This window comes from Electrophorus electricus, chromosome 23, assembly GCF_041902795.1.
Source record: "Electrophorus electricus isolate QZ-2024a chromosome 23, ASM4190279v1, whole genome shotgun sequence".
Classification (NCBI taxonomy): Eukaryota; Metazoa; Chordata; class Actinopteri; order Gymnotiformes; family Gymnotidae; genus Electrophorus; species Electrophorus electricus.
In genome coordinates, this window is record NC_137519.1 from 14412771 (window position 1) to 14440723 (window position 27953).

General features: G+C 42.2%; 1 protein-coding gene across 2 annotated transcripts; it reads right to left on the reverse strand.

Annotated features, from left to right (window-relative positions):
• Positions 1-252: 252 nt before the first annotated feature.
• On the reverse strand, positions 253-27146 carry galr1b (galanin receptor 1b). Of its 2 annotated transcripts, none has more exons than XM_035521095.2 (3): positions 25434-27146; positions 23406-23471; positions 253-1574 (listed from the first exon to the last, which is right to left on the reverse strand). In XM_035521095.2, exons 1-3 carry the CDS (start codon positions 26106-26108, stop codon positions 1257-1259), a joined length of 1059 nt encoding a protein of 352 aa, XP_035376988.1. In that variant the 5' UTR covers positions 26109-27146; the 3' UTR covers positions 253-1256. The 2 variants fall into 2 exon arrangements, with proteins under 2 accessions (XP_035376988.1, XP_081562390.1); XM_081706264.1 differs by having other exon boundaries at positions 1256-1614.
• Between the last annotated feature and the right edge of the window lie 807 nt (positions 27147-27953).

The following is a 27953-nucleotide window of genomic DNA, read 5'->3' on the forward strand; positions in this document are numbered from 1 at the left end:
CAGTGTGTTGTGTGAGAAGAGGCAGGAGAAAGCCAACCTACCAGCTCTGGGGGGACGAGTTCTTCCTGTCTTTTGCACATCAGAGGGAGAAACACCCAGGCTTGGTAATGTGTCCTACAGCTTGAGCGTGGAAGAGGACAGATAAGATATGCACGAGACATCGTCTTCGCTGTCTCGCTGGAACATCTCCAAGCTGTTCTCTGACTCAGGCAAATCTCAGTGGACAATATAATATTTATGAATAATAAAAAATTGACAGTTTATCGTAAGTATTTATTTCAGGATTAGATACAGTATAGCCATCCATAAACTTGGACCTCTTTCATTTTTTTAAATAAAGGTCTAGTCCAAGAAGGTTAAAGTGCATTCTTAAAGGGGCTGTGTGTCTGTTCATGGGCATGCTTTTATTGTGATGATGCCTAAAAGACCACAGATATATAGATAATGCACATTTAACCATGGCAACAAATTAATTGGCAAATACACCACAGCCACATGGACTAGTGTAGTGTCGAAATCATTACCAAAAAAAGGCTCAAACACTGGACAGTCACGAAACATCTCACATTTACATTTACGGCATTTGGCAGTATAAAAGTGCTTTGTCATTTACATGTAGAATGTATATGAGATTACACATTCACAAACAGTTGTGAACTTGATTAAGTCATTTTCTCAAAGACGTTCAAAAAACTTTGATTTCTGATGATATTTTACATTTTTCCAGGTTGAAATCTTCAAAACCTTCTAAGTTTTGTAGCGCTTTGAAACCGTTTTTCTGTCACAAAGAGGACTACTGCAGCTCTTCTAAATTGCTTTAAATGCTTTTGAGAGTGCAGTACTCTCAGAATGCTCATTTAGATAACACATGCTGATCCATGCAGTTCTTTCAGTCTACACTTTGGGGTTTTTCTTTTCTCTCTCTGGACCCTTGCTGGCTGCACTGTTGCAGTCACTGTGCAGCCGCTGGAAACCCACAGCTCCACTCCCTATAGATTGCAAATAAATACAAAGCAATTTGAGACTTTTTGCAAGCATAAATGTTTCTTAGAGCTGCTGTAATCTCGATCTCCCTACAGCCAGTGGCACTGCTGAGCTTGCACGCCTGTGTGCCTGGTGTAGCATTTTCACTGTGTCTATAATGTGAAGAGCATGAGTAATGGAGCCAGTCATTGAGGCTGGGTGTGAATTTAAGGCTACGTTCAGACGGCTGCTCACTTTCAACTTGCCAGAGCTTGTTTCTCTGGCTTGGGCCCTCACACGTTGGTGGTGGAGGGCGTGGTGGAGAAGTTCTCCATCCTGATGCGTGCAATCTTTTTCACGGGTGGGGGGGAGTAGAAGAGGCGGCAGGTAAAGGCCTGCCGGCAGGCTTTACGGAAGTTCTCAGAGAGGAAGGCATAGAGAATGGGGTTGACGCAGGAGTTCCCATAGGCCAGGCAGTGCGACGTGATGCGGAACGCGAAGGAGGCATCGCTCAGGGGGAACACGCCAAACTCCACCCACATGGCGATGATGTGGTGGGGCATCCAGCAGAAGAGGAACGCTGCTACGACCAGAAGCACTGTCTGGGCTGTCTGTGAGATGAGAGAGATAGAGAGAGAGAAAGACAGAGACCTGCAAGAATATACAGACAATGTCTCCACTGCAAAAGAAAGACACTATGTAAACACTGTCTGAGCCAATGGATATGGAGAGTAACAGTTCCATGTTAAAGCCTAGAATAGGAATATCAAGACACAAACAAAATCACAACCAAATTGTGAACAAGAAGATTTTTGTCTAACGATGACTTTGAGCAGGTGAAACACCACAGAACCAAAAATCAATACCAGGTTGTTCTGTTTTCTTCCCCAGTGTGTTTAGGGTACAAATAGGCGTTAGACAGCTTGTGTACGTGCCCATCTTCAATCTAACAGGCTTTCCCAGGGTTTATTCCTTTATTATGATAGTATTGCGAAGGACTAATACATATATATATATATATATATATATATATATATATATATATATATATATATATAGAGAGAGAGAGAGAGAGAGAGAGAGAGAGAGAGTGAGAGAGAGTGAGAGAGGTGGTAAGGCAATACTACCTGTCTGAAATGTTTGATATTACCAGTTTCTCTAGAAATATGTTACAATGAATTCTAGTGTAATTCTTTCTGATCCTATCAAAGTCTAAACAAGTCATCAGCTTGACAAACCAAAAGAATGAGCAGTATTCACAAATTTTAAGAACTAAGTCAACAGCTGAATTTAACCAAGGTTATGGCTAACTGACAGAAAAATAAAGTCTGCTCGTGTTTGACCATTCTCAGTACCAGCAGGTGCTGGTTATCTCAGTACTGTGGATTATCACAAAAATGGGATGAACACTGGGACAACAACAGGTGCCTGTGTTCAGATATTTAGAACGATCTGATGACATAGCAAAAAGCAACCTAAAGAGGCTTAAAAAGGGATGACCATGAAAGCAAAGCAGGTGAATGCACTATGAGGAACTCATACAAGTCTAGAATGGGTCCAATTGCTGATACCATGCAGTGGATGGAAAAGAAGAACCCCACAGGATTGTACCCCACGAGGTGGTTCTAAAGCATCCCTGCCAGTTGCATGGGTATTAGAGACAGGGCAGGGTGATGCATTCATGCAATCACGCACTACCTTTCCTCTTCAAAATCAGTTGGCACTGAAACATCTGTAAATCATAATGAAGCAATTTTAAAAGTACTTTCAGATCTACACATGTGAATAGGCAAATGAAGCAATAATTTCATCTCTACCTGTGAATAAATAAAGTGCTAACATCTTCCCAATGTCAGTAATAAATTAAATCCTGTGTGCACATGTGTATTCTACAAGACTTTCTTGTATCTCTAATCTGAATAGAAATGATGTGTTTAGTTGTTTTGGTTGGGCATAAATCTATTTCAACATCTCCAGTGCTCTGTCACGTCACAGACCGGAGCGTTCCCCGTTTCCCGGGCAACCTAGTCACGTCCGGGTTTACGTCAGTCTTTGTGGTTACCTGTCTCGTCCCCTTAATCTCCAGCTGTTTTGAGTTTGTCCCTAATTGTAGTGTTATAAAAAAAACCCGTCCCTACGTATATTGTTTGTTGGTTATTGTCTTTATCTTACAGTGTTTCTATGATTGTGGTTCTGGTTCGATCTCGGTGTTTAGCCCGTTCTCGTTTGTTCTCCGTGTTTGGTTACCATTGCTGCATGTTGCTTTCCTTGTTTAGTTCTGTATCTTCGTCGTCAGTATTGTTTGTTTTATGTAGCTTGGTTCTGTGTTGTTCCCGTTTGTCTGTCTTTATGCTCACCGTTATGTTTTATTATTTATTATGTTCTCCGTTAGTCTTTCTTTAACGTTTTATTCCCTCGTTGCCCATTTCTCGCCCTCACCCAGTTATCATATTATTCTTCTGTTTGTTCTTCATTTTATTCTGTATTTTTAGTCTGTGTCGATTATTAAACGTCTTATTTGTTTATTCTTGTCAATCAGTTTGGTTCGTTATGGCGTCGTCACTTCGCACGTGTGTTCGCTCTCCACCCCCTCCCGCGTTACAGCTCAAGTTACTTTTTAATGTTTTTCTGAGAGAACGTCACGGCGCACTTAAACGGCTGAGTGTTTTCTAAGTTGTCATGCCAAAATAAACACTTCACCTGACATCAATTAGAAGTCACAGTTTGCCTCATAGACGTACATGTTTAAAATGAGACGTAGATGAAGCCGAAGACGTCTAGTACATGACAAAGTGAATCTTTAAGATTTCAAAACCAAAGGCTTTCTGGGATTCAACAGGGCTCATTTATTCATATGTCCCGTGCCTAACACAACAAAATAAATAATGCTATTCACTTCTCCAGTCTTGCTCCAGGAGCAGTTTCAGCTATAAGTTCTTGTCACTATGCACTAAAAACAATTCATCAAACAAACAGCTCTCTCTTTCAGGTTGTCACTGTGGCATTTGCAGGTTAATGTTTAAAACTGTTAAAACCTGAAAGGATTACAGAATTTAAAAAAAGGGGGGGGGGGGGGCAGATCTGCTGTGTCTGAATTATATGTAATTGTTGCTATTAATTTCTTTATGTCTGCTTTTCACAAAGTCAGCTGGCCCTTCTGGAGGCCTGACTGAACAAATGGCTGAAATACCTTTCTGTCACCTGTAGGGAGAAAATGCTCTACTGTGACCCTATGAACAAGTTTTAAAAGTAAATGTCTCTTCATTCATGTTGCACCCATCAAAGTCTCTTTATGTACCTCAGTCCTCTGTGCTTTATGTTTACATAACACCTAATATTCTGGGTACAAAAGGAGATGAGAAAAAAAGAGTTTACATGTGAATATTGTTTGCATTGGCAACATAATAAGCAGGTTGTTACTAAGGTGTTAACTTAGTCCTAGGCTAGCATGAAGGTGTTATTAAGGTGTAAGATAAGTCCAAGTCTTATTCCTAGTCTTACTCCTAGTCTTAGTCATGGGAGGCTTGGCCACTTGTAGTGGAAATCACTCCACTTTCCACCCTCGCTCCCAGTCCCCGGAGTATTCATTGGGCACACCTGTCCTCACTAATGAAGTGTCTAACGCCCACAGGTACCTGAAGACAGCATGCACATTAGCGGACTAATCCCCAGCCTAAGCAGGTGATTGTCACTGCACTGCCTTCAAGACGAAGACTACCTTGGATAACATGTATGTGTGTTTCGTGCATCAGTTATCATTTGAACTATGGATAATAAAATGCACTTCCCCGCAACCCCATCTCTTACTTTCTCCGAGCTGCCGCCATCACAGAATGTGCAGCCAGCTGAAAGCGAGGCGAGTAGCCTTGACTGGGCGCACCTGCTAGCGGTACAGATGGCGGCACTAGACTCACCGGGAAGGTGAGTTCGGGAACAGCCTTGCTGGTGAACGCATCCCCAATCCTGAAAGATTATCGCGCTTTTATTTAGGAGTTGAAAGTGGTCTTCTATCATCCGTGAAAAGGGAGACTTTGCGGGCAAACTTTGTTGCATGTGAAACGGGACAAAATCGGTGGCGGACTTCACTATGGAGTTCCGAACCCTTGCGGCGGGCTCGAAGTGGAACGAACCAGCACTGGTGGATGTATTCTTAAACAGTCTGAGGGCGGAGCTACAGGCAGAAACAGCCTGTAAACAAGAAGTGGCCTCACTGAATGAAGCGATGCAATTGGTCATTACGTATGATCGTCTACTGCAAGAAAAACGCCAGTACCTGGACCGAAGAAGGCCCTATCGGGAGGACATTCCATCAGGAGGACTAGTGGACTCCCCAGAAGAACCCATGCAATTGGGCGGGGCAGAGGTCTGCCGTAACCCTAGAGAGCGCAAGAGAAATGACTGCTGGGTGAGTTGTTCTCATTCACTATACATGTGTGAGGTCCAGGTTAATGTGACACACCAGGAACATAGATTATCTGCCTCAGCCCTTGTGGATTCAGGGGCAGCAGGGAACGTAATGGACTGGGCGTTTGCGAGGAGATTACGGATAAGAGCAATTCCTCTGCCCGCTCCTCTAAGTGTTCGATCATTGGTTGGAGGACCAGTAGGATCAGGTTAAATAACACATGTCACACCACATGTAGCCTTAAGGACAAACAAGTTACATATTGAATGCATTGCCTTTTATCTTCTCCCTTTCCCACCCACTCACACTAGGTCTACCCTGGCTAAGGGTGCACAACCCTCGCTTCGACTGGTCCGGTAACCGTATCCTTGAGTGGGTGGGTTCCTGTGAAGGTAGATGCCTCCACCCCTTGACCTTACCTCTCCGGTCAATGACCATCAAGAGCCCCAATACAAATGACATATTCCAGGTACCCCGCGAGTATAGGGACCTGGCGCAAGCATTTAGTGTTACACCCAGCTCCCTCCTCACCATGAATGGGACTGAGCCTTTACGCTCGAGGAGGGTGCTGTTCCACCTCGGTGTAAACTCTACCCTCTGTCTCAGGAGGAAGAGGGGATCATGGGACAATACATCAAGGAGGCTTTGCAGCAGGGCTACATCTGTCCCTCTACCTCCCCAGCCTCGGCAGGTGTCTTCTTCATGAAGAAAAGGGATGGGGGACTAAGACCGTGCGTCTATTTGGTTCTGCCATACGGTCTCGCCACTGCTCCCTTGATATTCCAGGCCTACATTAATCAGGTTCCAAGGGAGTCCCTGAACAGATCTGTTGTTGCTTATATCGATGAAATATTGATCTATTCCTCTTCCTGGAACCAACATGTGCATGACGTAAGGGCTGTGCTCCAGGTTCTTTTGCATAATCACTTGTTCTGCAAACTAGAGAAGTGTGAGTTCCACAAGCAGGAGGTGAGCTTCCTAGGGTACATTATCCGCGAGGGTAGCATGCGCATGCAACCTGGTAAGGTTGCAAGTGGCAAGATGGCGCCGGTGAGGTCGGCTGCTGTCACGACTGCTCCGTCCACACCTGGCACTTTTTTCGCTCTTTTAACTATCTTTTTCGTTCTTTTCGCTCTTCCCGCTACCCCTGACTTCTCCGCAGCCCTTCTCTACACACCACGGCGCGTATCTCGTACAGCAGAGATGCCCTTATTTCTCTTAATCTACATAGCACTCACCTCAAGCCGTCTGTAACCCCGGACCCAAGATGGCCGACGGAGATCCTGAGAGAAAACAGAGGACGCGGCGCGAGGAAAAGGCCTCGAGGGAAGCGAGCCGGCGTCAGGAACAGGCTGAGGGCTCAGGCAAACCAAGCTCCCTTACCTAGCATCCTGCTAGCCAACGTCCAGTCTCTGGATAACAAGCTCGATGACCTCCGGGCCAGGATAAAGTTCCAGAGGGACATTCGGGACTGCAATCTCCTCTGCTTCACTGAGTCGTGGCTGAACCCAGCGGTACCAAACCACGCTATCCAGCCGGCCGAGTTCTTCTCGGTTCACCGCATGGACAGGACGGCAGATTCGGGGAAGTCGAGAGGCGGCGGAGTGTGTGTGATGGTAAACAGCTGGTGCAACAATGCCAACGTTGTTACTCTCGCCTGCTCCTGCTCACCCAACCTGGAGCTGCTCGCCCTCAAGCTTCGTCCTTTCTACCTTCCCCGGGAGTTCACTTCGGTCATCATCAACACCGTGTACATCCCACCTCAGGCTAACATGGACACTGCACTGTGTGAACTTCATGAGGCTCTCACACAGTTTCAGGCACAGCACCGGGACACTGCACTTATTGTGGTTGGGGATTTCAACAGCGCTAACCTCAAGCGTGCGGTGCCCAACCTTTACCAGCACGTAACCTTCCCCACCAGGGGAAATAGGACACTAGACCACTGCTACACCCCATACAAGGGCAGTTACAAGGCACTAGCTCATCCACCGTTTGGTAAGTCGGACCACGCCGCCATCTTCCTCCTACCAAAATATAAACAACGGCTGAAACAGGAAGCTCCGGTTCAGAGGGAGGTCGCGCGCTGGACAGACCAATCGGTGGCCGCTCTGCAGGACGCTCTGGATGACGCGGACTGGGACATGTTCCGGCGCAGCACTGATGATGTCAGTGAGTTTACGGAGGCAGTAGTAGGATTTATTGGGAAACTGGTGGACGACACGATCCCAAGAATCACCATCAAGAAGTTTTCCAACCAGAAGCCCTGGGTGGACAGAACCATCCGCGAGGCTCTGAACTCTCGAACTGCTGCCTACAATGCGGGGATCATCAGCGGGAACATGGACGAGTACAAGTCTGCGGCATACGGAGTGCGCAGGGCGGTGAGGGAGGCGAAGCGGCGCTACGGGAAGAAACTAGAGACACAGTTCCAGCAGAGTGGCTCTAGATCCCTGTGGCAGGGACTACGGATGATCACGGACTACACAAGCCCACCCTCCGGACTGATGAGTGCGGATGAGTCTCTGGCGAACGAGCTGAATACATTCTTTGCTCGCTTCGAGGCTACATCTAGCAGTGCCAATGCTAGCAGCGCCAATGCTAGCAGCGCCAATGCTAACAGCGCCAATGCTAACAGCGCCAATGCTAACGGCGCTAGTGCTAATGGCACTATCGGCGCAGCCAATGGCACATGCGCGGGGCCCACCATAGAACAGTGCCCTCTCATCATCACGGAGAGTGACATGAGGAGAGTGTTTAAAAGGGTGAATACCAGGAAGGCGGTGGGACCAGACGGTATCTGTGGGAGGGTCCTCAAAGCCTGCGCAGATCAGCTAGCCCCGGTATTCACCGACATCTTCGATCTCTTCCTGACGCTCGGTATTGTCCCGTCCAGCTTCAAGCGGTCCACCATCGTCCCCGTCCCGAAAAAACCTCGACCCTCCTCCGACCTCAATGACTACCGCCCTGTCGCCCTCACATCAGTCGTGATGAAGTGCTTTGAAAAGCTAGTCAGAGACTTCATCACATCTTCACTGCCAGCCTCCATGGACCCACTGCAGTTTGCATATCGCCACAACCGCTCCACTGACGATGCGATTGCACATCTGCTCCACACTACACTGACTCACCTGGACGAAGGGAGGGGAAATTATGTTAAAATGCTATTTGTCGACTACAGTTCAGCATTTAACACTATCATCCCCTCCCTACTCACTACTAAGTTGGGAGATCTAGGACTGCATACATCCCTGTGCGACTGGATCTCCAACTTCCTAACAGACAGACCACAATCAGTACGGGTGGGCAACTGCTCCTCAACCACCCTCACCCTCAGCACTGGAGCTCCTCAGGGTTGTGTCCTAAGCCTCCTGCTCTACTCACTGTACACCTACGACTGCACAGCCACTTCCAGCTCTAACATCATTGTCAAGTTTGCTGACGACACCGTTGTCGTGGGTCTGATCTCGGACAACGACGAGAGGGCCTACCTGGAGGAGATTAAACACCTGGAAAACTGGTGCCAGGAAAATAATCTCCTCCTAAACGTCAGTAAGACAAAGGAGCTGATCGTGGATTGCAGCAAGAAGCAGGAGCGGCACTACCAACCTGTGAGGATCAGTGGAACCATGGTGGAGAGAGTAGATAGTTTCAGGTACCTTGGTGTTCACATCTCACAGGACCTGTCCTGGTCCCGCCATACCAGCTCCCTGGCAAAGAAGGCTCGTCAGCGTCTTTACCACCTCAGACGCCTACGGGACTTCAGACTGCCCTCCAAGGTACTGCGGAACTTCTACACCTGCACTATCGAGAGCATCATCACGGGGAACATCACAGTCTGGTTTGGGATTAGCACCAAGCAGGACAGACAAGCACTCCAAAGGGTAGTGCGTTCAGCAGAGCGCATCACTCACTTGGAACTTCCTGACCTGCAGACCATCTACTACAAGCGGTGCCAGACCAAGGCCAGGAAAATTGTGAAGGACCCCACCCATCCCAACAATAGACTCTTCTCTCTGTTGAGGTCAGGGAGGCGCTTCCGCTCCCTGAAGACCAAGACAGAGAGGCTGAAGAGGAGCTTCTTCCCACAGGCCATTCGGGCCCTGAATCAGGGAAACTGATAAACTGTGGGGACCACCACCACCACCATGTAACATGACTGTATATCTGTACATCTGTATATATAGATTTAGATTTATACTCAATTACCCTGTTACACAACAACTGTAGATATGGAATTATACAAAATGGATCTGTACATTCTGTAGATTGTGTACATATATACCCAACCATATACATTGTGTATATAATCATAATATACATATATTGTACATACATTGTTAATATATTTTTGTACATACATAATATATATATTTATCTGCATATATATGTTTTTCTCTATGCACCCCTGTTTCTCTTCCTCAGTTTGGACAGAGCGCTCTCCACCATTTCACTGCGTGTTATGCTGTGTATGACTATGTATGTGACGAATAAACCGAACTTGAAGGTGGCGGCCGTAAGGGAATGGCCAAAACCTCAAAGGCACAGGGAGCTTCGATGTTTTCTGGGGTTTGCGAACTTCTATCGCCAGTTTATAAAGTCTTTCAGCAGCCTAGCCCAACCCCTCACTGACTTGCTGAAGGGTCAAGCCAGGAGGTTGAGATGGCACCCCAAGGCTGAGGGTGTGTTCAAGGGACTTAAGACCACTTTTTCCACCCACCCCCGGCTGACCCTGAGAAGCCTTTTGTGGTGGAAGTGGATGCTTCAGACCTGGGTGCTGGTGCTGTCCTGTCCAAGCACCAAGCAAAGGCGGGATGGCTCAGACCCTTCGCTTATTATTCCAAGAAACTAAGCCCAGCAGAATGGAACTATGGGGTAGGAGAGAGGGAGTTACTGGTCATGAAACTCACTCTGGAAGAGTGGAGACACTGGTTAGAGGGGGAAAAACACTCCTTTACAGTGATGACTGACCACAAAAATTTGGAATATCTACAGACAGCTAAGAGACTGAATGCAAGACAAGCCCACTGGTTGCTCTTCTTTTCAAGATTTCGGTTCCGAGTTACCTATAGACCGGGGGCATGGAACGTCAGAGCGGACGCTCTCTCAAGACAGCATAACATGGAGACCCAACCTACCAATCTGGGACCGGTTCTCTCCCCTTCATGTTTCCTGGCCACACTGCAGTGAGAGATCGATCGGGAGATTGCAGCTGTGAACCCTCACCCACACTGTCCCCCTAATCACCTCTACGCTCCTCCCCGACACCGTAGTGCCCTCATGACATGGGCTCACTCCTCAGTGGGAACAGGACATCTGGGGGTCTACCCGTACAGCCCAACTCCTGAGATCTCAGTATTGGTGGCCCGCCATGCATAGGGAGATTGTAAAACATGTGGCATCATGTGCAGAGTGTGTCCGCAGCAAGATACCGCGGTAAGATGATGCCCTTACCCACTCCTCTATGTCCTTGGTCACACATTGCTATAGACTTTGTTACAGATCTACCCATCTCAGAAGAGAACACAGTGATATTGATGATTACGGACAGATTCTCAAAGATGGTGAGATTTATCCCATTAAAAAGACTACCTACAGCCTGGGAGATGGCTGACCAACTCTTCCGCCATGTATTTCCGCAGTTTGGACTGCCGGTGGACATTGTTTCGGACCATGGCCCGCAGTTCATGTCCAGAGCCTGGAGGGAGCTACTGGGAAAGCTGAACATCATGTTCAGTCTTACATCCGGGTACCACCCCCAGGCCAATGAACAGGTGGAGAGAATAAATCAAGAACTAGGTAAGTTCTTGTGTTTCTATAGTTATCAACACCCAGAGACCTTTCTCCTGGGGGAAAAAATATGCTCAAAATTCACTATGCCATTCTGGCACGAGGATGACGCCATTTGAGTGTGTTTTAGGGTATCAGCCAGCGCTTTATCCATGGAACGCGCCCATGTCCGACCAGCCGGATGTGGAGGAATGGTGCCGATGCGGTGAGCGATTGTGGGAGGAGGCACATCAGAACCTAAGCAAGGCCATCGCCAACTATAGGAGGAAGGCAGAAACTCTGCGATATGTGTCGGGACAACAGGTGTGGGTCTCCGTGAAAGATGGCCGAGCGGGCCCCTTGGGTAAGCTGGAGGCGAAGTATGAGGGCCCATACACCATACTGGGGCGGATTAATGATGTCACGTATCGTGTGGGTTTGCCCGGACACAGTAAAGCGTCACAGGCTTTCCATGTGTCGGCCCTGAAGCTGCTGGTGGAGGGTCCCCTCACAGAAGAGGGTCGCCCCCCAGATCCTCCACCTTCACCCATCGACATTGCGGGAGGGCCGGCGTACAGGGTTAGGGCTCTGCTGGATTCGCGTCGGAGGGACAAAGGACTTCAATACCTAATTGACTGGGAAGGTTTTGATCTGGAGGAACAATGCTGAGTACCGTACTCCCAGGTATTGGACCCCAACCTCACCACCTCCTTCCATCGGGAACACCCGGATAAGCCTGCTCCTTGACGACCTCATCAACCATGTGTCAGTAGGCGGGCAGGGTCTTCGAGCGTGGTCTGTCATGGGAGGCCGGTCCACTCATAGTGGGAATCACTCCACTTTCCACCCTCGCTCCCAATCCCTGGAGTAATAATTGAGCGCACCTGTCCTCACTAATGAAGTGTCTATTTAAAACCCACAGGTACCCGAAGACAGCACTGCACATTAGCGGACTAATCCCCAGCCTAAGCAGGTGATGGTCACTGCGCTGCCTTCAGGACAAGGACTACCTTGGATAATATATATATGTGTTTCGTGCATCAGCTATTATCTATGGATAATAAAATGCACTTCCCCCCAACCCTGTCTCTTACTTTCTCCGAGCCGCCACCGTCCTCACAGGGTTAGTCCTAGGCTAGCGTGAAGGTGTTATTAAGGTGTAAGATTAGTCCTAGTCTAAGTCCGAGTCTTAGTCCTAGGATGTGTAGAATCCTCAGGTACCTAGTCTGTAGTTTTGCTGCTGCACCATAAGTCCTGTTTAGTTTCTTGAACACTAGGTACAGCTCATCCATACAAAAATTAGGAAAGCAAATCTTCAGAAATTCACCCAAGAAAAGAAATGTGTGGGAGATTCCATAAAGCCCTGTGCTGTACTCTGAACATATGAATGTGGCTTTACTTAGCAAACCTTTTTTGGGCTTGATTTCAAAAAAGGTCACATGTTTTAAAGCAGATTAGAAAGGATACCTTCACTCATAAATTGAACATATAATAGCTGCAGAACCATTCTTAAGATGCAATATATATGCTATATATATATATATATATATATATACTTTTGCTTTTTCCAAACCCACCATGCACTCAAACATGACATACATGGAGTTGCATACATTTTCTTTGGGCCTTGGTGGATCTGGCAAAACTAGTGAAAGCAGGATAATAACGAGAAAAACATTGAATATTAAATGTTTAGCACTAATTGCGACTGTGCGCTGATGTCGGAGCTGTAGCAGGTCAGACAAGTTGATTCAATAAAGAGTGTGAAGTCATTCATGAGATGCTAGCATCTGTATGTTTGACTCATAAATAATAAAACAGTAAACCAATGGAAAATCTTTCAAGATCAGGGGGCCGTGTTAGAGCTGTCCATCACTTAACAAATGCATGTTGGACTGTCTTTCTTTACCACAGTTTTAAGTTTAATGTGTCTTTGTTTTCTTTTCTGGATCATCCACATTTTCCTCCCCCTGGTGTATTCAACCAATACAGTAGTTAATTTCTGCAATAGCCCGTGTGTCTTCTCACCTTGTCTTCTTTTGTTTAACCTTGTTTTACATTCCTGTAAAGAGTCCTGTATGGCAGGTGTCAGTAAGTTCACTTGAGACACTATAATGTGGCAGTCAGTTACTGCAATCTTATGACAGATCCTGAAGTCTAGCTCTGGGTCTTGGATTAGTGCTTGTTGATTTTCTTTGGACCAGCATGTCAGTCTGTCTGAACACTAGACAAGTTTATTAATGTCAAATAGAATTGATTTATGGACTGCCGATCCACTGCTCTGCCATATTCTCTGTTTGAGGTGTGTACTTGTAAACTGTAGGTACTGGAGAAAGGGCAAAATAGGATGGACAGGCTGAAAATGTGCTTAGATGCTAAAAGTATTTATTCTGTTTGAAGTTTTAAACTATTTACACATGGCCAACATGCACATGAAAATTCATATATTGGACTAGTTCTTGGTGATATGAGATTAATATATTGGATTAGTGGTTGGTGATGTATAATTAATATATTGGACTAGTGGTTGGTGATGTATAATTAATATATTGGACTAGTGCTTGGTGATATATGATTAATATATTGGACTAATGCTTGGTGATATATGATTAATATATTGGACTAATGCTTGGTGATATATGATTAATATATGGGACTAGTGCTTGGTGATATATGATTAATATATTGGACTAGTGCTTGGTGATATATGATTAATATATTGGACTAATGCTTGGCGATATATGATTAATATATTGGACTAGTGCTTGGTGATATATGATTAATATATTGGACTAGTGCTTGGCGATATATGATTAATATATTGGACTAATGCTTGGTGATATATGATTAATATATTGGACTAATGCTTGGTGATTGGTTCTTGGGTGTCATTGTTTTGAGTAAACAGTACATTCTGTCAGTCTCAGAAAAGTTGTGAGAGGCAAAAGCAAATCTCTGTTATGACTTGCTATCTGCATATAGCCAAAAGTGATTATAGAAAGAATTGGGAATAGTGTGAGGCCACGCAGAGTTAACACTGATTAATTTAGTTTTGCTTGTTGTAGCGCTCAGTTGAACACACTGTTCTCCAAATTAGTGCTCTCAGTAGTTTGACCACAGTTATCATGGGAAAAAAAAATGTGTTACACCATGAACCCATGCAAAGAAAGGCCTCAGCAGGCCTGTGGTATGATGAGATCTGGAATGTTCCAATCGTCATGTGTCATTAGGCAGCAGTCCAACCACAGAAAATGTGTGGCCATAAAAGTGCAATTCAGTCCACCTCAACTGTGTGAAGGATGATTTTCCAATCCTGCTGTTACATTCCCTATGTTATTACATCACCGAAGCATTTCTGAAGCTTGCAGGATTGCACCTCTCATTTTCCGGGAGAATGCAGCCGTCACAGCCCAGAGAACCCTAAAGTACCTTTGCAAGCCTTTAAAGACATAAGCAATGACTTTCTTTGCTTTCTTCTACCATGGTGATGCAGAGAAAATCACTGACCCTTGCAATTTGGACAGGATGTCTTTATCAAACAAAGCATTGTTTACTACTACTTTTTTGTCTCTCACAGGTGTATGGGAAAGAGCCATTCTGGTGTATCAGGCTTTTCAGTGGTGCCCCATTCTACTGCTCAGTAGACACTGTGGCACAGATGCATAAAAGTAGACATCTTGATTTTCACCGATCAGGTTTGGCCTTTCATTTCAGACACATCCAAAAATGACTCACAAGAAGTCTTCAGCCAAACACAGGCTGGTGTTGTGGCGCAGAAAAGTGGTGTCAGGAATACGCTGCTCTCTGCAGGTCGGAAGTGCACCCACCGTGTCCACTTCCAGGTAAGAAGTGCACTTTTTCACAAAGGATCTGTAAGAATTTTAGTCTGGCATATGACCTTTGCCCTTAGACATCCAACAACATTCAATGTCTCTTTCACTAATGCACAATAAGTTTTGTGGTTTGTTTTCTTTCGGGGACTTGAGATAAGCAGCAGGCAAAAGCAACAAAAGAAGCAGCATTCCAATATTTGGGATAAAATCATCTTAGTTTTAGCTCCGCTCATACCACATGCGACGCAACAAGCAAGCTCACAATAAAGTCCAGGCCACACTGGGAGCTTTTATGAAGCCTTCATCTTTCCTTAGTCATGTTACAGGACACACACATGCTTCACTAAACCATTTTTATGTCCATATACACTTGCTAGAAGTGCAATTTCCCATAATATGTAGATTTTCCGCTATGCTTATGTGGTCTTGGGACACATACCCTGCTCGACAAACACTGTCATCTCGCTTTGCTTCTGACAAGCCTTAATTAAACCTGTAACATTATTACTAAGCATATTTAGATATGCAAGAGATGAAAGGTCTCGTTTACTGAAAATTGCTTAACTAGAGCAAACAAAACAGCACGGCGGGCAGCTGTAAGAGGAATGTTTCACGAGCCATGCAGATATGGTTGTGGTAAACTTTCCTGTGCTGGCCGTTGTACTGTAAGCTGCTAATAGCTTAAACAAATCTGCCACTTAATGTACAAACACAGAGGACAATGCTTTGAACCCCATTTAAACGCCAGAGGCACAGTTAGTGCACTTGTTATCTGTTATCATAGACACTATTCAAATCATATTTGTGCAGCCTTGCATGCATACCGCAAGCAGCACATTTCTTCCCATCTTTTTTTTTGTGAGTTTGAGTTCTTTCTAGCAAAGAGAGCAATTCTGACTTTATAATCAGAATGCAAATATGTCTTTTTTCCTCTGTAAATGCATGTTATATGTTACGCATGCATATGTTAACTAATATGTTAAATGATTTTTGCATAAACCGTGAAAGTAGCGTCATCACTCGGCTACCAGCGAGCTGTTCTGCAGATGTTTGTGTAGCTACTGAGGGAAGAAAGTGCCAATGTCAGTGTTGTTCAACCATGAAATCAACTGACACCTGGCACCACCACTTAAAACACAGACCACAGGCAAATAAGACCAACACAAATGCTTTGGTGGCGGTCAGGGTTACTCTGCCATATAGCCTGTGGAGTCCCTTAGCCACAAAAACCTTGGAAGAGAAACAAACACTGCACGTTTCTAGCATAGGAAGACAAAACAATGTATTTCTGAGACAACACAGTGTCTCACAACGTATTATGTGGCTTCCACCAACATCTGCAACATAATCAGATTATCAGTCGCAGTTTGCTTCCCAAACAAATTAACAGAAGTACAAAGGCATTCTATTATGTCCTCCATCTTCTTGCAATTAAAATGGTGAAGTACAAGCCTGTTTATGTCCTCAGTCTTATTTTGTTTCTTTAATCAAGTCACTGATTAGCTGTGTATATCTGAGAAGAGCAGACTTTGGAAGGCCACTAGTTTTAATCAGCAGTGCCGAAGCTGCCAATATCTCTCATAATCTGCTGCTCCCTCGAGCTGCCGGTGAGTGATTTAATTAAATTAAAAATAAATTAAGACAAATTCAATTAACCTTTAAAAAAAATATTCTTACTTGGTTTAGATTGTATTAAATTCTCCACAAAACCCTACACACAAATTCCCACAAAGTTGAAAAAAAAGTTTGTATGAGGAGCAACAAGAGTGCTGTAGTGCCCCCCTCTGTACCACACCTCTGCAGGATCTAATAGCAGCACACTGATATCAGGAAACAAAACACTGAGCCCGATCACTGTAACTAAAGATGGCATTTCTCGTGCGCCTGTCTTTCATTGCAGCGCTAAATCTTCCACACAAGTACTCCTTTACCATCCAGGAAGACAGAGTGTGCTGCAGTAAGCTGTAAGTAAGCGCTAATGACGCTAAAGCACATTCATGATTATATAGAAACTACAGCGCTCAACGCTGTTGTTGGATCTGTGCCGCTTTGATAGTTCTACTGCAATCAGGTCGAGAGCTGCTGAAACAAATCTGTAAGAGCAGATGGGAACTGGAGACCAATTCATAATTCCCACGACAACAAGGGGAAGGAAGGTTCAGATACAGGACTTCCCCATTAAACCATGTGATTTAATAGCAATATCGGTACAAAGGTCTAAAAGGAGACTGTTTCAGGAAACAAGCAGGGAAAAATATAGGATCAGGTGCCCAGAGGCAAAACTGGACACCCAATATTCAGACCAAACAGACTATTGTATTCAGTTCATGCACCAGCATAGAAAGTGTTATGCCTCTGATAGTAATCTCTATATTTTATTTTTGTTATACTGTTTATATATTTATACTGATTAGAATTAGAATAGTCATTGTTTATAATAAATTTCACTCTCCTTGGACTAGATAAGTAGCAACTTACAGACCCTTGAAATTCTGAATATGTTTATGTCTACAGAGCTCTGGCTAAGAGTGTTTTATAATATTTACTGTTTGTCACTGTTAAACAGAGCAACTGATTCCAAGCCATGTAAAAAAAAAAAAAAAAAAAAAAAAAAAGTTCTCAGCAAGCAAGATTTAAAATGTTAAAATGTAAATAAATAAATAAACAGAAGCAAGAGGACTGATGGTGCATCAGTGCTGTGACAGGAAGCACACACATGCCAGAAATCTCAGTCTATTCTAAACTATCCTGCAAATCTGTCATAAAAAAAACTCTTAACAGATGTCCAGTAACTGGTGAGTAAGCAATTGTGCAATTGCAATCGTGGGCAATAAATGTGTCTTTATAAGCCATAATTATTGTACAGGACAAAAGCTAAAATAGAAACAAACACAATTTAATTTTCTGATGATGTTATTATGACAAGACTAAAAAACAATAACAAACAACAATGAAGAAGAGTTATCCAAATAACTGCCATCAATTTGGCTTCAAATGTCATAAATAAAAGAGATTATTGTTGACTTCAAAATAGCAAAACAGACAAAACAGTGATTCCCACTTTCTGGGCCAATATAGAAATGGTAATCTGTTTTAGAGGGAAATGAGACCATATATATCAGATGTGTAAGTGATATAGACAGTTCAGTTGTTGTGTTCGGTTCTTCTAAGGTGAGTTTCCCAAAATAGATTTGAACATTTACTGTGGTGACTGGGATTATTTCACAGTCCAGTGTTTTGGGAAACTGGCCCTGATATATTTTGATTCTTCCATAAATAATGTTTCTAAAATTCCAGCCATGCTTATGACTACAAGACAGTTGACCATCAGGTGTAAGTGAACTTTGTCTTAAGATGTGTATGCTATCTTCTTTTTATCCATTTCTGCTTGCAGTGTGGCCAGCAATGCACCTTGTGTTAGGTCTGTGGTCCAAACATGCCTAGCAATATATTAGGTTGAACTCTAATCCATTCTGGGTGTTAGTACTCATGTCTTTTCCTGTTTGTTTGCAGTATTGCTTCAGATGCTGCCAGCATGAGACTCATCTGCTCTAGTCCTTCTAGTTTCCTGGACCATGTCTGTTTGACTGTTTTGTAGTTCATGAGGTAAAAAAGTGTTTACAAGGAATTATTACCTCTCCACCAGGACCGTATAGAAAACAATCTTCTTTGGGATAAGGTCAAGAGAAGTCTTCCCATGGAATGTGGTAGTAACGGGTTCAAACTGGTGTGGGTGTTGAATATCAGTTTACATATATTGACTAATGTATGGTTTAGACGTAATGGTGGCAAATGAAAATATTAATATGTGAATACATAATCTTTTCTGACAAATGTATAAAAATGTGGGTTCTTTGTGTGATTGTTAGACATTCTCCGGAGGGTGCCTCAATAATGCTTGTTAACGTAACCCTGCAATAAAGGACAGGACCAGGTAGTCTCTTCTACTAATTCAGAAGGGTGCATCTTTGTTTTATATTAGAATGTTTAAGACTAAAACTTTAAACATTCTAACAGTTAAACTGTTCCTGATTGGGGACTTGGGAACGATATTCATTTGCATATGCCACTCAATCTCTCGGTACAATGGGTTCTTGCTTCTGTTTAACCCACCAGCACGGTCCAGAGACTGCCTTTCACTTACAGTTCCATCAGCACTTTCCTCAAAGTTGGATATTCCTACTTTAAGAGTCTTCATTCAGGTCCTCTTTCTTGGCACAGCTGTTGGATTTCTGCAGTGTAACCATGGATGCTATGGAGTGCATGCCATAAAGAAAAAGAAATGGTCTGAACTGACCTAAAGAAAACCTCTGAACTATATTAGGTTTTTTGCATTTCACCACCTTCTATCTAATGCAGGTACTGCTAGATGTCTTGTAGGTGGTAAATTTAATTACAGCTGATCTAATATGGAACATTCTTTTTAAACCATAAATGATTACAGCAGACCGCTTCTTTAATCTATTAATATTGATTATATTTAACTGATATTGATTATATTTAACTGATTATGTTTCCTGGATATCGTGTATATGTTGCTAGGGCTGTGTAGAGTGTAATTAATATAATATATATTGCCTAGATGTATGCATTTAATCAATCTGTCTTATCTTCTGACATGTGGTGGTTTTCCCAGTGGAAAATGTGTAGATTTGGTTATTTCAACATGGCTTGAATATTGAGATACTAATGCAGCTGAAAGTTGTCATTGACCATGCAGAGAACTGAACAGTCTGAGAAATTCTGTAGCTTTTTAAGTCACAATGAGAGTAGAAAAAATAAATAATAACAATAAATAATAATAAACATTTCTGAAGTGTTGCCCATTTTCTTTAAAGGATGCCTTTGTTTTGTTTTGTTTTTTTTCTTTAATAAATTGATTAAGTTTGATTTCACAATAAATTCACCATTATCTCCCACAGAGTTATTCTCTTTATAATATCCAGCGTGGGAGGGTTGTTTATCATACTGGCAATGTGACAGTAAAACTAGCAGGCAGGACACAAAATCCACTCCAGAACACCAACCCATGAAAAGTCTAATCATCCACTCCTCTTTCTCCAGGCTCAGAGGATAGTGGCAGGGAATTTCGCAACCCGGTGACTCGCGGTGGCAGCTCTGTAGTGAAGGTACTCGACTAGCAATCAGAAGGCTGCAGAGTTCTGACTGTTGGGCCCCTGAGCAAGGCCCTTAACCCCCAATCGGTTGAACTGCATTCAGTCATAGTTGTGAGTCACTTTGGATAAAGGTGTCAGCTAAATGCTGGTAGGGCAGTGTTGGATGGTGGTGTTAGTCCATACGGCACGGTGATGTAACTTATAACATACATTTTGTCTGCTGAGAGTTGAGGGGCATCTACAACTGAGGAGCGTGGCTGACAGTTGAGTGGCATCTACATAATTAACTGACAAAGAGTCTCTAACTGTACTTGATATGGATTGATTAGTAATATGGCAATCATTAATATAACAATCAGAATTTGAATCATTTTATTTTGGCTACGCGTCCAAGCAATTTATCTTTGTGTACAGTATGCACACCCATGTATGACACATCATATATATCACAAGCCAGACAAATCCACATAGTATTTAGAAGTATTTCAAGAGAAAATAAGTAAATATTTACTTATGTGCAGGGTCTGAGTAGAGTACAAAATGAACTATTATTAATATATACTACAGAAAATATTAAAAACATAGATTTATCACTAAAATTATGACAGACACAGTTGCATGCTGTTGTTATATTTGGCTCTTGCAGTGTAATGTTACCAGCTGATTACTGTATAAAATGTGCTGAAATGAACTCATTTACTGACATGTTACTCTACCACTGAAACATAACGTCAGAGAAGGCCTCCTACACTCAACAGGTAAGAACAACAGGTAAGAACCTTATAATATGGTCATGTTTACTGCTATAATGATTTAATGGGAAACAATGAATATATATAAATCACCACATGAATGTACATGCTAATGTAGTTTGATGTGTAGTCTGTGATTAAAATGTTTCTTTCTTGTGCAAATTATTTCCATGAAGTGGTGTTCTCTTGTGATCTGTAATAAAATTGGGCTTAATCACCTGGCATTTTCTGTTTGTCATTACTGGCTAACTATGATGAATCACCAATGGAACTGACTCTACTTTCAAAATGAAGAAAATATTAATGAATTAATTATTAAAAAAAACAACAACAGATATTTCCTTAATTAATAAATACATGTTTTTGCCTGTGATTATTTCTGTTTGAATCTGAACACTTTGATTTCATTTCAGCACCCTGTGGCATAACCAATCAAAACTCCTCTAAAGATGTTTCTTTCTGAAGATAATTCATATTTATTTCAAAGAGCATGCTTCTCTTCTCATTTTCTGCATTTACAAATCCATCATCCAAAATATATCCTTTGGAAGCTCATGTGCTACCATTTTCCTCACTTCCCACTGTACAACTAAAATAATAAAAACAAATAGTAAGTGAGACTAAAAACAAACAAAAACAAAAAACATTTGTAATTATCCATAATGTGTTATGTTATCTGTTAATACACACTGTGATTTCACAGTTAAACTCATATAAGATTCTAAGGTTCAAAAAGTTGAGAACCTCACAGCCAGAATGGTGTTTACAGTATATGCAAATTACTGACTAGTGGTGAGCACACATGGAAAGCTTCCTCCCACAGCCATATGATACAGTGAAAGTGACTTGATACTTCATGTTATTTGTGAGCAAGCACAAACTTGTGATAATGAAGTCTGCTTCAAACAGTGAATATGCAAGAAGACTTTTTATGCCTTGAGTGTTTTTTAATTATCGGGTATTAAGCGGGATTGCTGATGTGTGTGAGCTCTCGTCTGCTGCACTGCTGGAGACTCTATAACCTGCATCAGCAGAAACGCAAACAGTGGGATTGGAAGACAAGTTTGAAGAAGTGCATGTCGCTTCTACAAGTTCACTGTGTCACCTGGACTGACTTCACATGGTACAGATGTGAAGGCAGAAACGTTGTCATATGTCACCGATCCTGTTCTCTGCAGTATAAACAGATAACTACCACATCCACTGTGGTTATCTTATTCACACAGGCTTCCTCTTGTCCCTGGATAAAAATCTTATAGGATTTTTATCTTATAGGAAGTAAGAGGGTACCACTAGCACAAAGCTGACTGATAAATATAGTAGACTCAACCTCACCTACATATAGCGGACTCAACTACAGCTACATATAGTAGAATCAACTACTGCTACATATAGTAGACGCTACTCTTGCAATGATCAAGGTTTTATGGGGCACCACAGTCTTTGTGGCGCTGTACTGGTAAGTGCACCTGGAGCTTTTCAACTAAAGCCCATTGATCTGTTCAACTGCACTAATTACTGCACTAATTACACACAAATATATTTTTTGGGGGAAAGGGGGGGGGGCAGAGAGAGTAAATAAACAAGCATAAAAGCAAACAAACAAACAAAAACATTCAGTCCACAACATACTGTCACAGAATGTAGCATCTTCTGACATGATTCAATGCTAGTCGTTTGTTGCTATAGATACAGCCCCCAGCACCATCATTATGTTCTGAAAACTGCCTTTCTCTAGCACATTAGAAGTCAATTTAACCTCATTAGAATAATTACAGTTCATTCCCAATCAGGTGCTTCTGAGTGATATATGGAAATAATACCATCCCTACAGGTTAAGATTATCTAACTCTCACCAACTGGTAAAAGGCTTTTTAAAATCCCTTCTCTTTGCTTGTTACTAACAAGGTGACCCTGTTGCCATTGGTAACAGAAGGCAATCTTAAATGTTCTCTATTAAGACATATTGGCCAAAGTGAAGGGTTGAGGCCACAGATGAAATTGTCCTAAATGGATTAAGAGATACAGAGCTCAATAAAAATTTGCTGCTCCGTAAATTTTAAACACGTGGCATGATAGACCGAATGCATATCTGCACTCATGTGCAGTCAACACTTCCAGTGCACTTGGCCAGTGCCTAATATATCTGTGCTGTGAATGCTAAAATGCTCATTAGAGTTGCAGCAAGCTGCTAGGTGAACTCTACTCCAAGTTTGAAGAGCCTGACACTATTTACACAATTCTAAAGTTTATAATGAGTGATGCGTATGAAGGCAGCTCAAAAAATACATCAGTTAACTGGCACATTTCAGAGCCAATCAGGAACCTATGCCTCAGCAATAAAAGAGCAGCAACTGCCAGTCTAAACATCTGCCCTAACGCAGGGTTGCACTTAACGTGCTCTGTGTTGGCAGACCGCTAGTCCTAAGGTGCTGAGGATATGGTCCTCTTTGTAAGGCTGTTCGTGCTTTTAAATAGCCAGTATTATCCTTGCTGTTAATCAATGTCTTAAATCTATGTAGAGTACAAGAAAAAACTGCTTTGAAATCAGAAGTGTTATTCTTACCTTTCTCTTTGAGTGCTCAGACTTCTTGGATATATTCTTGATTTTTTTATGTAGATGGTATAACACCTACAAGAAGACAGAAATTTAAAGTTGGACATTTTAAGGTCCTTATTGAGATACAAACTTTCACACTGCAATGATGGATTGACTTTTGTAAACTGAGTTTTGTAGTTGGGTTAGACCAATACTCTGGCAATAGTTTGGTATTTAATCCTCTACCAATCAGATTGTACATGGGTAAAATTAAATTTGAGATGCTCTTTAAAGCTAAAACATTTCACTACAATAATAGGTTAAAGAAATAGGCTAATACACCATTTTGTAAGTAAAGCTTTTCTCTGGTATGGATGCATTTTATTTCTGAAAAATCTTTTAAAACCATTGGAATAGACTTTAAAGAGTCATGTGTATAGGTTCACCAAAGCTGGGGCTATCTAATACATACATTGTTGCCCATCTCGCTATTGTTGATTATCATTATTAGTGCAGTATAGTGTTTTTGTCTCCATAATGCTGACTGATTGTGTGGAGTTTGAAAACACAAAAGAAGAAAAATCATACTGGGTATTTCATTTACCAAAAACACTATAGAATTGCAAGAATGTTTGTGCCTGTATTTCATTAGCTTAATGATTAATTAGATTGAGTTAATTATTAATTGTGTTTAGTTGGTGTTTGAAGCATGAAGGTTATAACTGCTGGCCTTGGTAATCCTTCAGTGATCCTTTGAAAAAAAAACTATACCATCATATTCCACTACAGCTTTTTAACTGTCCTGTTTCCTGTTTAAAAATGTGCAGAACCCTTATGACTCATGAGCGAAAATTAACACAAATGGAATGCCTTATGAGTGAACAATTGAAGCATCCGTGAGCACTTGCCTTAACTGGCACAGGTAGGGCTAAAGTTTGAACACTCATGAATGCAGGGATAATCTCTGAATCTCTGAAGATACAAGACAGACAGTTTAAGTTGAGGTAACACAATCTGACCACTGAAAGCCAGTTGTGTAGGAATTCTTCAATGTTATAAAGTTTCATTTGTTCTTTGTGTATAGTGTATAGTGTGTTTATTGTTGGATGACTTCAGTGCTTGATGGAGGCACAGTTAAAGTGATTTGTATGTAGGCTGATGGGCTCACTGAAGGTCCGGGGCAGTTGGGGCACTTATACTTCACTGATCTAGACTTAACTTAGCTGCATTATAGGATGGAGAGTCAGTATATACATAAGTTTATTCTCGTAGCAACTGTTCTAGTCCAATCAATTGCTTTAATAAACTGCCTTTGTCTAAATACTAACTATATTCAGCCTTGCTAAGATGTATCATTAAATTAATCTCTGTTGAAGCATATCTGATTCCATGTGAATCATTGCAAAAAATCTGTAGATGTATATAGAGGCCCCCCTCTACACTGGAATACAGTCTCAGCACGTGAGCTTTTTGATTGCTGAAATTGCAGTTACACTCTAAACGACTTATAATGTAAAGAATGCGCGTTGCGTGCTACTCTGACACTTGAAAAATGTATTAATATATCTATACATTTTCAAATACATCGGGACTACCTGCGGATGTTCCCACCAAACGCTCATATGTGCAGTGCTGTCTTGGTCTCACAGTGTGCGGTCAATAATCAGAAGTCAGGATTATCATAAAAAGGTGTCACCTATTTGTCATTGGCGCAAATGTACAGGCGCAATGCGCGCAATCCACCAAATTTGGAGAAATACGGTTTTTCAAACATAATAATAGTGATGATTATGTACTTAACACATCTTAGTCCAGAATCAAGTTTAGTCCTATACATTTTGGCGTTTGAAAAGTATTGAACGTGCAATGAGAACACAGTGGAAAGTGGACACGGTGCACAGTAAACTACATGATCAAATACGACGTTTGGTATCTTTTCGGCAACACTGTGCTGCCAGTTTTGACTCTCTGATAAACTATGCAAATCTGCAAACCACACTTCCACCAGAGATAGCAGTGACTTCTACGTTGACTCGGCAAGATGCGAAGCCTTACCTTAGCATAAGAGCACGTAATCAAAACCAGCGGTAAAAGGTACCCAATGATCAGAATGGTCACTTTATATGTGTGTCTGGCGACTCGTTCCGTCCAAATCTCCCAGCAAAATGAACTATTGGGGGCGTGAGGGTGATTCGTCAGAATCTGATGCTGCGCAACCGGGACGGCGAAAATAAACGAAAGCATCCAAATTATACAAACTCCGAGGAGCGCGTTCCTGCGGTTGCGTATACACGGGGACTTTTTGGAGAGAACCACGGCAATGTACCTATCCACAGACATGGCGACCAGCGTGAAAATGCTCACCAGCATGCTGACCATGAGAAAATAGTGCACGAATTTACAGAGGAACGCGCCGAAAATCCACTCAGGAAGGGAGTATATAGTTGCCTGAAATGGGACACAGAAGAGGAGAAAGGATAAGTCTGCAATGCTGAGATTGAGGATGAAAATGTTGGTGGTGCTTCTTGAGCGTCTCGTCTTAATTCTGCCAATAACGACGATCACCAAAGAGTTTCCAACAACACCCAGGAAAAAGATGCACCCGAATACCACAGGGACGATCGCGAACTCTGCGCCAAGAGGTTCTTCTGCTGTCTGATTCGTGTCCAGTTGATCCTCGGACCAAAACATCGTTTCATTTCTGGAGAAGCCCATTTTTCCTGGCATCATTTATTCCACACGAAAAAAACAAGACATCAGTCCAATTAGGTCCCGAATAAAGTAATTCAAAATATGAATTTGCAATTTCCCTTTCTCATAGTCAAACCTTGAATTCCATCGCGATGGGAACGATGATCGAAGAGTAAAGTGTAGATTGACTGATGGTAAAAACATGGTATAAACGTGCATTTGGTGATTTCTTGCTGTTCATCGTGGCAAATCGATCTATGACTGTGACCAAAGACTTGTCCGCAGGTTCCCTAGTCGTGAAGTATAGCTATACCGCCTCTTAACGCACGGCTTCTCAGGAGCGGGAGACTTTCTGTGAGGCATAACGTGCTTTTCTCTTCTGTCTTCAGCACCGCTCCAGACACATTACCCGTAAGTAAGGGGGGTAATGTAGGTTAAGTGCAGGAACAATCAAACGGATCTTCAGACGTATCTCCATGGTTTTTGGTTTTCTCATTCGCGTTAAGGTGAAGCGACGACCGGCTGTTGTAGAGCAGTTGTTTTTACGTGCTAATGTTGAACTTTGACAGCGTTAGACACATTACATCCATAAAACGACAAAGGACCTTTAAGCTTTTCTCACATTATCTTACTGAGTGCAAGGTACAAAGAAACTGGAGCCACTGCCCATTAGCCGCATAAAATCAGCAGTGAGCCACTAGTCGCGTAAGTCATCATTTCCCACGCGTTCAAAGCCTAGCAATAAGAAACTGGGGTCGTGTGTCGCGGCTGGATGACCCAGACCCCACGGTACCATTCAAGTATCACACCTAGGCAGTGTACACAATAACAGGAACACCGTTTCATGTTACGCAACCAATATAAAGTAGCCTTGCCAAGTTAATAAAGCTACTGAAATCCTGCCAGTATCTTAGACTTGGCCAGAGGACGAGACAAGACAAAAATGCATTTATTTAACATTCAAAACCACTGTGCACTTCAGTAATAACAAAAAGCACCAGCAACAACAACACACGGTTTACAAAACTGACAAAAAATAAGTGTGTAATATAATATGATAAGGACACTTTAATTGTATTACAGACCCATTACGTTGAAGAATTTAAGAATCATCTGTGGCGCTAACATTTAATGTCTGAAAGTACTTATTTTCTATAAACCATTGAAAAGAACATAAAGTAAATTATTTATTTGAAGAAATGTTGGACATCACGTTTGGAATGTCCTCAGTAACAGGCTACATTTGCCTAGGTTATTCATCCGTTTTATTAAGCTTTATATTGCTTGCTTATTAATTTAATCAAATCTACAGTGTGCTTTACCACAAATAAATCTCACTTCTCCTTCTACTGAAAACCTTCTAATGTAATATATATATATATATATATATATATATATATATATATATATATATATATATATATATATATATATATATATATATATATATATATATATATATATATATTCTACTATTAGCATCAGTGCCTCATGATGGCTTATTTCTTATTTCTCAATCAACCTTTCCAAATGATTTGCACCTGTTTTCTACCAGTCTGATGTTTGTTTTTAATATTACATGAGCCAACACAAGCTGCTTGAATCATTTGATGAATTGTTTTTATTAAAGATTTGCTCAGGGGCACTGTGGCCACAGATCACTAATAATGCGATAAGAACATGAGGAACTTGGAGCATTTGGTTAGAAGGTAAATGAGAAATTCATTAAGTTCATAGCATTCATTAAAAACATAAAATGATAAAAACTATAATTGCTTAGTTCTGCAGTCACACACTAGAGACTGCTTTACCCAGGCAGTTCATAGCAATAACAAGACTGCTGTAAATCAATTTGAGGTGGATGCTTTTTTCATGATATCCTTA

Bases quoted from the DNA above. Each gene is read 5' to 3' on its own strand.
- galr1b (XM_035521095.2), bottom strand. From the start codon at position 26,108: ATGATGCCAGGAAAAATGGGCTTCTCCAGAAATGAAACGATGTTTTGG. The intron at 23,472-25,433 runs GTAAGGCTTCGC...GTCTTCTTGTAG, and splicing joins TTACGTGCTCTTATGCTAAG to GTGTTATACCATCTACATAA. The intron at 1,575-23,405 runs GTAAGAATAACA...CTCATCTCACAG, and splicing joins CTGAGCACTCAAAGAGAAAG to ACAGCCCAGACAGTGCTTCT.